A 12,851-nucleotide genomic window follows, 5' to 3' on the forward strand; every position below is an offset into this window, starting at 1 on the left:
GTGAGACAGGAAACAAACTACAAATATACAGTATCAGGGACACTAAAGCTAGCCATGGTGTTCCATAATGAGCCAACGGGACATAGTATAAAAGAGTATGCTAAGATCAAGGAGGCTGAAAATGGAGAGAAAGCAAGAGGCAGCTGCATGGAGGTCATTGGTGATCTTAACCAGAGCGGTTTCAGAGCTATGTTTGGGTTGAATAATAATAATAATAATAATAATAATAATAATAATTCTATGTGTTCCCTGCAAGGAAACAATGTTTAGAATTTTTTTATGGAGAGATTTTGATATTTAAATGACATTCTAATTTAAATCTGATGCTTCCAGGAAAGATTTTGTCCTCCAGCAACCCCAAATTGAATATAGCGTTTTTTGGGTTTTTTTTGTCTGATATGTCTATGAGGCAATGGATATAATAATTAATAATTTATTATTACATTTATATAGCGCTTTTCTCAGTGCTCAAAGTGCTATCCACACAGGGATGAACCAGGAAGCGAACCCACAATCTTCCACAGTCTCCTTACTGCAAAGCGGCAGCACTACCACTGTGACATGATAGTACATCGGTTGCCACTGCTGCAGCAGAGTTCCAGAGAATATATTCAGTGTCTGTGCACTTTCTCTCTGGAGTATTTACATTCTTCCAGTATCAGTGACTTTTTTAGTTGGTGAAATAATAAAAAAAAAATAATAATAATAATAATAATAATAATAATAATAATGGGCGACACGGTGGCGCAGTGGGTAGCACTGCTGCCTCGCAGTTGAGAGACCTGGGGACCTGGGTTCGCTTCCTGGGTCCTCCCTGCCTGAAGTTTGCATGTTCTCCCCGTGTCTGCGTGGGTTTCCTCCGGGCGCTCCGGTTTCCTCCCACAGTCCAAAGACATGCAGGTTAGGTGGATTGGCGATTCTAAATTGGCCCTAGTGTGTGCTTGGTGTGTGTCCTGCGGTGGGTTGGCACCCTGCCAGGGATTGGTTCCTGCCTTGTGCCCTGTGTTGGCTGGGATTGGCTCCAGCAGACCCCCGTGACACTGTGTTTGGATTCAAAAGGTTGGAAAATGGATGGATGGATAATAATAATAATAATAATAATAATAATAATAGTAATAATAATAATTTCGCTCCCTGGGCATTCTGGTTTCTCTCTAACAATTCTAGGATGACTTTCTTAGGCTAATTTGCCACCCTAATTTTACCAAATGATGCACTGTTAGTATTCTTTCAATTATATTTTAAAATACCATATAGATAGATAAAACCTTTCAATATATATATTTTTCCTGTTTCAGTTATAATTTCACAGTGGAATGAAATGGCTTTAACATGCATTATACTTGTTCCCTGGATATTTGAACTGGCTTTGTTCATTCCCATTTTACATAGATGTAACATCATGAGGGCATAAAAAATGAAGAAATATTTAAATTATACGAAGCCATGCTGTCAGTCTGACAGATCATGCTGAAACGTCTGATGTGTGTCTATGTGCTTATTAAAAATTAATTTTAAATTTAGATTGTTATTTGCCCACAATACATTTTACAATCATGGAAACACCGCTACAAGAACAAAATACAAAAGTAAATCTATCTATCTATCTATCTATCTATCTATCTATCTATCTATCTATCTATCTATCTATCTATCTATCTATCTATCTATCTATCTATCTATCTAAAGTCTTCTGGATATCTGAAAATGTTATTCTCATTCCCAGTTTCTGGGAATTTATGGGAAGGTTCAGTTGTGTATGTTTACTGGTACCATATTTTTCTTCTAGACACATGACCATTTTTGGAGACATGTATTAAACCAAATTTATTCGGGATGAGACAAATTCTGTTTTGTTCAACTTTCTAGTTATAAACACAACAAAGATAGACTCTGTGTATAAGAATCAACATTGAAATTAATCATGCACTTAACTAATTACTCTACTACAAGGGCCAAATTAGACCTTGGAGGATTTTTAGAGTAAATGATTGTTTACTCTAAATATGAGGGCACATTAAGGCAACAGAAAATGAATATAGGGGTATTCATTTAAAATTATGAATCACTTTTAAAATAATACAAAATTAACAAATAAAATGGAATTGTTCATTTTAATCCACTCGTAATTTTAATTCCGTATTATTTTGCAGTACCTTCCTTGCATTGTTCTAGGTATATCTTGAAAGTGTCATTCTTGAAGGAATAAATAATAATATAACAACGAATAAGTTAAGTTTCACAATATGAAAGTACATTAAGCTGATTTATAAAAAAAAGGTTTACCTGCATTAGATCCTCCTCAGATATTAAATCACTAGAGATGTGATTTCTTGTTTCTGTTTCATTTGGATCCATTTCCACGGTGCTCTGTATCAGAGGTTTTATATATTTGAATTCGCTTTTTCCTGAATCCGTTGTGAGGCAGACTTCATAATTATAGACGTGACAAAGAGTCCCAGTGGCCCCCACTTCTGCATAACGGGGCGGGTAATATGGAATAACGGGGAGAGTTCCATTTGGGCATTCACTGAAAAGTTTCGATTGTCTCCATTTGTGAAATTTTAGAGATATTAGAATTATAATAAACATGACAAAAAGTAAAGAGACTATCACTAATGAGAGCACTAAGTAAAACTTTATGTCGCCATTATTGTTTTTCTCTTGCGCAAAATCATTGAATTCAGAAAACGCCAAAGCAAAGTTTTCAGTAATGGCAACATTGACATTCACAGTAGCAGAATGAGAAGGCTGTCCGCTGTCTTCTACCAGAACAGTTAATCTTTGCTTTGTAGAATCCTTCTCCATAATTTGTCGGAGAGTTCTTAGTTCTCCATTATGTAAACCTATTTCAAATAGCGATTGATCAGTAGCTTTGAATATTTTATAAGAAAGCCAAGAATTTTGTCCAGAGTCCTTGTCAACAGCCACAACCTTAGCTACCAGATAGCCAACATCTGCAGAACGAGGTAAAAATTCAGCTACCGGAGAGCCTTTATTCATAAGTGGATATAAAACATCTGGATGATTGTCATTTGTGTCCTGAACATAAACATCTATTATTACACTGGAACTGAGAGGACGAGAGCCTCTGTCTTTAGCCGTCACCGTTACTTGGAAATGACTCAGCTGCTCATAATCGAAAGAACGCAAGGCATAGAGGACACCTTCATCTGAATTGATAGACACAAATGATGAAACCGAGATGTTATTAATCCCTGTTTCTGCAATAAAGTAAGAAATTCTGCTATTGAGTCCAGAGTCGATATCTTCGGCTCTCACAGAAAAGAAAGACGACCCTGGAGAATTATTTTCCATGATTTGTGTTGCATAACTCTCCTTTTCGAATTTTGGAGGGTTGTCGTTGACATCACTAATCTGTAGTGTGATTGTCTGAGTAGCTGAAAGCGGAGGATCTCCTTCATCTTTAGCCGTAATACTAATATTATACTGAGACACCTTTTCACGATCTAAAAACCCATCTGTTTGTAAAGTATAAAAACTATTCAAAGATGATGTCAGTTTAAATGGAATATTATTATTAACAAAACAACTGACTTTACCATTTTTTCCCGAGTCTTTATCTTGCACATTAATCATTGCTACCACTGTGGCTGGTAAGGAATCTTCCGAAATTTGACTTGAGACTGACATGAGATTAATCAATGGTACATTATCATTTACGTCAATTACTTCAAGTATTACTTTACAAGAACCTACGAGCCCACCAACGTCTTTAGCTTCTACTGTTATTTCATACATATTTCTGTTTTCATAATCGATTTGACCAACGACTTTAATTTCTCCCGAATCTGAATTTATTGCAAATAAATCTTGTGCATTACCCGTGACGTAAGCGAAAAAATATTTTATTTGTCCATTCGTGTCTGTGTCTGCGTCATTTGCCTGTACCCTTATCAGAACAGAGCCTATCGACGAATCTTCCCTGACGGAAGCTTTATAAATCTCTTGAATAAAAATCGGAGCATTGTCATTGACATCGAGTACAATAATTTTAATCTCAGCTGTTCCAGACCGCTGAGGCTCACCTCCGTCAACAGCAGTTAACAACAGAACATGCTCTTCTTGTGTTTCTCTATCCAATGGCGTTTCTAACAATAGGCTAACAGAGCTGCTGCCATCAGACTGCGTCTGCATCTTTAATTTAAAATGATCATTTGGTGTGAGTGTGTATGATTTCAAACTGTTAGCACCCACATCGCTGTCTACGGCATTGGGTAATGAAAACAATGCTCCTGGGGGAGAGAATTCACCAATTTCTAACTGAATATTATTTTTGGAAAAAATTGGATTATTGTCGTTGATATCAGTAACATCAATAATAACTCTATGAAATTCCATCGGATTTTCGAGGATGATCTGAAAACGTAATAAACAAGGAGTTATTCTACCGCAGATTTGCTCTCTGTCGATTCTGTCTTTAACAACCAAAGTCCCCTTATTTACATTTAGCTCTATGTATTCCGTGCCTCCTTCATTATAAATATGAGCCCTGCCAGTTTTCAGTCTCTGATCACTCACTCCTAAATCCTTAACAATGTTACCTATCAAAGCCCCTCTAGGTTTTTCTTCAGCAATAGAATAACGTACCTCTCCCCTAGCCAGTAATACGTGCTGTAAAAAAACAAAAAGGATCGGTACCTGCGTAATGAATGTCCAATGTAGCATTTTTTCCAAACTGTATAAGCAAAAGAAAGCGCTATTCTTTATTGAAGATAACCAGTGACGCTCGGTTTCCTTGTAAATCGCCTATTTTGTAGAAATTGTATGGATATATCCAATCAGCTGTGCAAATCCTGACGAATATTTATTTCCAGTGTATGCTCTTTGTATTCCGTCTTTGTGTATGGCGAGGCCCTTCTGTCTGTGTGATACTGAAGCTGTGGCAGGGGAGGTGCTGCTGCATTTCTGCTTCATAAAAATCACCTCGTTGATCAACAGCGGCACTCGCAGTCCAACTACTAAAATGCACAAAATTGACACAACTCCTAATAATTATAAATCACTGAAATATTATGAAATTATTACTTTCCCTAAAAGAACAATTGAACTTTCATTCACCATATGCTTTTAAAGAAATGCACGGAAAATGCACAAATGATAACAAGTGCCATCGCGATTACTATTATTATTTAAAACTGACTTTGCATTTCTTTTATCAACACGTTCTTAAAATATTAAAACCATATTTTAGCTGAATGAAAAGAGAAAATAATATATTGCAGTGTGTTTTGTTAGAAGAAAAAGTAATATGAAATAGCTACTGTTACATACACAGTAATTAAACATTACTTCTACATATGCTTTTAAAGAAATACTTTGAAAATGCCTGCATAATATTTTAGATTATTGTTATTATTATTAGTGCTTTATAAAACCACATGAAACAACGCATGTGCTTAAAATTTTAAAGTCTTATTTCTAATAATAAAAAAAATCTTATGAACTCAATATACAATCATGTTTCCACCATCTGACACAACTGAGGTTTGCGCAACACATAGTTTGTCATTTTTGTACTTAAAATAATAAACAGTTGAGTGTGCTGCTTGAACAGTTATCATCAAAATAGAACTGGATAGATCTTCTCAGATCATCTGTTTTGTTTTGTATAGTTTTCATAACAGTTACTTTTAAACATAAATAATTGTACTATTTAGTCTGCCCTCAATATTAATTGTAAAAGTATGTTATTCAGTCGTTTTAACCAGCATGTTTCTGAAGACAGCTTATTAACAGTGTTGATCTCAGATGACTGCATTTTGTGTCTGTTAGCTATAGTCAGATATGAGTGGCAATTATACCTTTTATTTGTTGGTAAGTAAATAGCAGTTCTAGTGGTGAGGTGTGATCTTGGAATAAACCTGTAGAACATAAATGTGTGTTTCTGTGTGCTATGATTGACTGTCACCTTTGAAGTAATCTCCTTCTACAGCTACGCATTTACTTAGACGACATTGCCATTTCTGAAAATGTGCTTGTACTATGTTTCTGGAATACTCTTTAGCTCCATTCAGCCAATCCTGGAACTCTTACACCTCGTATACTGTGTTTTGACAATTTTCATTCAGTTTGGGGAGTTTGTATGATTGAGTTTATTTTCCTTGTTCGTTACTTTTAAACTGAGCACTTCAGTATTTGTGTTGCTCTTTCCCGTATCCTATGTGTTAATGTAGATTATTCAGTTTGTTTGTTTGTTATTGTTTTTTTATTCCCAAAATTAGCAGGAGTATGATTTCTGTTTATTGCAAAATGCAGGTTTTTAAATGAGTGTAACAATAAAAATCACTCTGCTCTGCATACTGACTGGTGCAGTATTCAAGCCTGGCTTCCCAACTGAAATGATGTTAATAGAAAATTACAAACTGTAGCTATGATAGTACAGCCATGTGTTTGATTAAAAATAATCCATCCATCCATCCATTATCCAACCCGCTGAATCCGAACACAGGGTCACGGGGGTCTGCTGGAGCCAATCCCAGCCAACACAGGGCACAAGGAAGGAACCAATCCCGGGCAGGGTGCCAACCCACCACAGTAAAAATAATCTCTTTATTATAAAAGAAAATCTTGAGACAAGACTATTGCCAAGGGATTTTTTTCAAGTCCCGCCCTCCTCTCAACTATTTTCAATCACGTCCTCTCACCTCTCACTCGTGTGAATGCTTTTGTCAGACACAGTTCCTGCACTTTCAGCTCTTATAAATTTTTACATTTTCCTCACTTTAAGTTCCCAATAAAAGACGACTTATTATGTCCAAATATTATTGAAGGATTTCATCCCGAAGGGTAATCAACAGAAGAAATGAGTACATGAGCAATCCTAGCACTAAGAAACGATCAAGTCAAATGAATTAATGCGATAATCGTTGATCGGTTACACGGCAAAATGTGTATCAATAGACTATGCTGTCGAACAATTCTGACATGTAAAATTTTAACAGGCGACAAGAAAGGTAATGTACATCTTCCACGGATAACATTAGACACCAAAGGAGATCTTGATATGCCATTTATATTAAAATGCTTACAGTTTCCCATTAGAATACCTTTTGCTGTGACAATTAACAAATCACAGGGACAAATATTTGAGAAAGCTGGTTTATTTACTGGAGAGAAAAATGCAATTTTCACTCACGGGCAGTTATACTTTGCATTGTCACGATGTAAGTCCAAACACAGAATCAAAATTCAGTGCGATTTTGACGAAAAGTTATTTAAAAAAATTGTTTTTACTTAGGTTTTACAGTAAAAGTATAAGTTTAAAAAGTATTTGCGTGTTAATTTCAAAGGCAAGCAGAAAGAAAATGAATAACCAACGACTACCTATAACATAACATGAAACATCATTTTCTTTCAATTTATTACATTTTACTGTTTTTTATGGTTAATTACTCGCTGTAATGTAAAATAGTTCTATTATGCATGTGTAACAATTCCCATGAATATAATAATCTGTTTAAATCGAACATCCACTTCCCCATCCACGAAAGGCAGATCCACTAAGTAGCTAGCGTGTAGCGCCTGCCCAGGGCTTGGTGAGCAAAAGCGAGCAGGGAGCAAAGCCCCCTAGTATAAATGAAACAAATTAAATGAATAAATCTTGAACTTTCATTCAACCAAAGAGTAAAGTGCCTACTTGGATGTACCATTTTACCTTAAAAACGTAAGGGACATACCATTTCTCTCAATGTCATCATTTTCATGAATTTTCGAATTTTATTTCTGTGTCCAAAGAAGGCTCTTTTGAATTCCAATTTTTCCTACAACCCAAAAATGGCAACATAGGAAAATTCCATTTACTGAACCTGTTTTAACACCATCAAGGTTGAAGGCAGCAGAAACCTATTCTGGTAGCATAAGGGCCAAGGTAGAAACAAACGTGGAATTCAGAAACGCTAGTCCGAATCAGAATGCACTCAGGAGAATACACTCACTTATACAGACAATGGACAGATAATAATAATAACAACAATAATAATAATAATAATAATAATAATAATAATAAATTTAGCAATTCCATTGTGAAGAGAGACCATGAGATAAAACAAAAGATACGATTTGTCTGAGACCTCTAGCACTAACAGTGGGAAAACCAAGCAGTTACTCAAGTCCAAGATCATGGAGGCAAGGATGCAGTGCTGCAAGTTCAAGCCTCTGCACAGCCAGTTCTTCAACAAAATAGACAGGTCGTAAGTCCACAAGGACCTTACAGGTGCATGGTTTAAAAGTGCAGGTCAAAATGGTGAAACTGAGAGCCTTATCACAGCCGCTCAAGATAAGACCTTGAACACCCAGCACCACTAGAAGTATATAATGGACATACTGTTCTAAAGCAAATGCTGTTTGTGTGGTGAAGCTGAGGCGACAATCAGCCATGCAGTATCTGGATTTGTGTACTGGCCAGGAAGGAATATCTTGATTGTCACATCTAGGTCAGTGTGTACGTGAACTGGGCGTTCTGCTAACAGCTGGGTGCTCCAGTGGTGAGCAAGTGGTACAAGCATATACCAGATGTGATCATTGACACTGGAGACTGTGTCATCATGTGGGACCCACAGAATGTATCATCACTATATCATTTTCTCTGGAAAGATGAGCAAGGTGTGCATCTTCATTTATAGGTAAAATTAACAAAGTTGGCTTAGTGGACATGTAGAACTGTATATCATTACCTTAACAATGGAAATTAATATTACAGTGATAAAAGATATTACCAGGATGAAGAAGGTAAATGATAAAGTGAAGTGGCCGCAATACTGAACCTCGTGGTACTCTGTGGTAAACTACTGAGCTCTCTAAGTGGTTGTTCGGTTGAACAAACTGTGTTTTGTTAATGGGATAGGAAGCAAACCACCAGTACAGAGTACCACAAGCTCCAATGCTAGCCACTTGTTCCATAATGAGCTGATAGGATTTAGTATCAAAGGATGTACTAAGATAAAGAAGGCTGAAAATGGAGAGTAAGCCAGAGGCAGCTGCATGGAGGTTATTGGTGATATTAACTAGAGCAGTTTCTGTGCTATGTTTGGGTTAAATAATAATAATAATAATAATAATAACAACAATAACAACAACCACCACCTCCACCAATAGTAATAATAATAATAATAATAAATGTAAGTGTTCCCTGCAAAGAAACAATGTTTAGAAGTTATTTTTGCAGAATTTTTTATATTTAAATTACCTTCTGTTTTGCATCTGATTCTTCCAGAAAATGTTTTCTCCTCCAGCAACCCGGATTTGACTTAAGTGTTATGTCTGTGGAATTTCTGTGGTGCAGTGGCTATGGCATGATAGTGCAGAGGTTGGCATTCCTGCAGAACAATTCCAGAGTCACAGAGTAATATCACAGTCTGGCCACTGTCTCTCTGGTGTATTTTCATTTTTCCTTTATCTGTGTGTGCCTGTGTGTGTGTTTGGGGGTGGGGGGGGGGGGGTTATTATTACGTTTTCTCTATGGAAATTATGGTTTGCCTGTAACCAATTCTAGGATACATGTTAGGTTATTTTTCAACCCCAATTTTGCCATGTAATGGATTGTTAATATTGATTCAATGATATGCTGTGTAGAAAACTGCTTTATATATTTTTTCTGCCTCATTTGTAATTTAACAGTGAAAGGAAATGGTTTTACATGCATTTTACTTGTTCACTGTTAATTTGTATGGGTTTTGTGCACTCAGTGTCTGTAGACTCAACATTATAAGGAAATAAGAAATTAAAAAAAAACAAAACATTTAGATGATAACAGGCGGCACGGTGGCGCAGTGGGTAGCGCTGCTGCCTCGCAGTTGGGACACCTGGGGACCTGGGTTCGATTCCCGGGTCCTCCCTGCGTGGAGTTTGCATGTTCTCCCCGTGTCTGCGTGGGTTTCCTCCGGGCGCTCCGGTTTCCTCCCACAGTCCAAAGACATGCAGGTTAGGTGGATTGGCGATTCTAAATTGGCCCTAGTGTGTGCTTGGTGTGTGGGTGTGTTTGTGTGTGTCCTGCGGTGGGTTGGCACCCTGCCCAGGATTGGTTCCCTGCCTTGTGCCCTGTGTTGGCTGGGATTGGCTCCAGCAGACCCCCGTGACCCTGTGTTCGGATTCAGCGGGTTGGACAATGGATGGATGGATGGATAGATGATAACAAAGTATGCTGTCAATTTGATCAACTATGCTGAAGTATCTGATGTAAGTGTTTCTATGTGCTTATTAATCATACAATCTATCTATCTATCTATCTATCTATATGTGATCCCTTTATATATATATATATATATATATATATATATATATATATATATATATATATATATATATATATTTATATTATATATACACACACACACACACAAGTCTGATGGCAAAGTATGCACAACACGAATGTATTTCGCCTTGATTGGTGCTCGTCATGTGTACTTATTTTTGCTTCCCCTTTGCGGAGATCGAACTTCCGACGTCAGCGCCCGAGGCAAAGTCTCAGACATATTTCTATACATATACATACATTTTTTTATATACATTTTTTACACAATTTTTATCAACACATTTATTGGCAATAGGACAAATGAAAAGAACCCCTAAAACAGCATATATTGTGTTCGACTTTTATAGTTCTGAGCAACAGGGAGATTCTGTATATAAGAATCAACACTGAAATTAGTCATGTAATTAAGCAGTTAATCCATTACAAGGGCCAATTAGACATTAGTGGATTTTCAGAATGAATGTTTGTTTGCTCCTGATGTTATACACAATACTGCAACAGACAATGTATATGGTTGTTCTTCAGATTCGTAAATTGCCTTTAAAATAATACAATAATGACAAAGAAAATGGAATTGTTCATTTTAACCCACTCGTCATTTTACTGACATGTTAGTTTGACCCAACTTTAAAAATATTAATGAGAACCTTTCCTGTTGGTAAATAAAGTGTCATTGTTAAAGGAAAATAAAATAAAATACAACAACGAATAAGTGACGTTTCAGAATATGAAAGTATACTACGCTGATTAAAAAATAAGTTTACCTGCATTAGATCATCTCCAGACATTAAATCACTCGAGATGTGATTCCTTCTTTCTGTTTCATTTGGATCCATTCCCACTGTACTCTGTATCAAAGGTTTGACATATTTAAACTCGCTGTTTCCTGAATCCGTTGTGAGGCAGACTTCATAATTATAGACGTGACAAAGAGTCCCAGTGGCCCCCCACTTCTGCATAACGAGGCGGGTAATAAGGAATAACAGGGAGAGTTCCATTAGGGCATTCACTGAAAAGTTTCGATTGTCTCCATTTGTGAAATTTTAAAGATATTAGAATAATAATAAAAATCACAAAAAGCAAAGAGACTATCACTAATGAGAGCACTAAGTAAAACTTTATGTCGCCATTATTGTTTTTCTCTTGCGCAAAATCGTTGAATTCAGAAAACGCCAAAGCAAAGTTATCAGTAATGGCAACGTTGACATTCACAGTAGCAGAATGAGAAGGCTGTCCGCTGTCTTCTACCAGAACAGTTAATCTTTGCTTTGTAGAATCCTTCTCCATAATTTGTCGGAGAGTTCTTAGTTCTCCATTATGTAAACCTATTTCAAATAGCGTTTGATCAGTAGCTTTGAATATTTTATAAGAAAGCCAAGAATTTTGTCCAGAGTCCTTGTCAACAGCCACAACCTTAGTTACCAGATAGCCAACATCTGCAGAACGAGGTAAAAATTCAGCTACCGGAGAGCCTTTATTCATAAGTGGATATAAAACATCTGGATGATTGTCATTTGTGTCCTGAACATAAACATCTATTATTACACTGGAACTGAGAGGAGGAGAGCCTCTGTCTTTAGCCGTCACCGTTACTTGGAAATGACTCAGCTGCTCATAATCGAAAGAACGCAAGGCATAGAGGACACCTTCATCCGAATTGATAGACACGAATGATGAAACCGAGATGTTATTAATCCCTGTTTCTGCAATAAAGTAAGAAATTCTGCTATTGAGTCCAGAGTCGATATCTTCGGCTCTCACACAAAAGAAAGACGACCCTGGAGCATTATTTTCCATGATGTAGGTTGCATAACTCTCCTTTTCGAATTCTGGAGGGTTGTCGTTGACATCACTAATCTGTAGTGTGATTGTCTGAGTAGCTGAAAGCGGAGGATCTCCTTCATCTTTGACCGTAATACTAATATTATACTGTGAAATCTTTTCACGATCTAAAAATCCATCTGTTTGTAATGTATAAAAATGATTTAAAGATGATGTCAGTTTAAACGGAATATCATTATTAACAAAACAACTGACTTTACCATTTTTTCCCGAGTCTTTATCTTGCACATTAATCATTGCTACCACTGTGGCTGGTAAGGAATCTTCCGAAATTTGACTTGAGACTGACATGAGATTAATCAGTGGTACATTATCATTTACGTCAATTACTTCAAGTATTACTTTACAAGAGGCTACGAGACTTCCAATATCTTTGGCTTCTACCGTTATTTCATACATTTTAATGTTTTCATAATCTATTTGACCAATGACTTTAATTTCTCCTGAATCGGAATTTATTGCAAATAAATCTTGCGCATTACCCGTGAGGTGGGCGAAAAAATATTTTATTTGTCCATTCGTGTCTTTGTCTGCGTCATTTGCCTGTACCCTTATCAGAACTGAGCCTATTGAGGAGTTTTCTCTGACAGCAACTTTATAAACCTCCTGAGTAAAAACGGGAGCATTGTCATTCACGTCGACAACAATAATTTTAATTTCAGCTGTTCCAGACCGCTGAGGCTCCCCTCCATCTACCGCCTTTAAAACTAGAACATGCTCTTCTTGTGTTTCTCTA

General features: G+C 36.6%; 1 protein-coding gene across 1 annotated transcript in view; it reads right to left on the bottom strand.

The window, feature by feature from the left end:
• Positions 1-11,120: 11,120 nt before the first annotated feature.
• The window catches only part of LOC127525829 (protocadherin gamma-A11-like), a 35,825-nt gene continuing 34,094 nt past the window's right edge, over positions 11,121-12,851 (bottom strand). Inside the window, exon 2 of the mRNA XM_051933853.1 lies at positions 11,121-11,686. Coding sequence (XP_051789813.1) covers positions 11,189-11,686 — 498 coding nt within the window. The 3' untranslated portion in view covers positions 11,121-11,188. The remainder of the gene's footprint in view (positions 11,687-12,851) is intronic.

Source organism: Erpetoichthys calabaricus, chromosome 11, assembly GCF_900747795.2.
Source record: "Erpetoichthys calabaricus chromosome 11, fErpCal1.3, whole genome shotgun sequence".
NCBI lineage: Eukaryota > Metazoa > Chordata > Cladistia > Polypteriformes > Polypteridae > Erpetoichthys > Erpetoichthys calabaricus.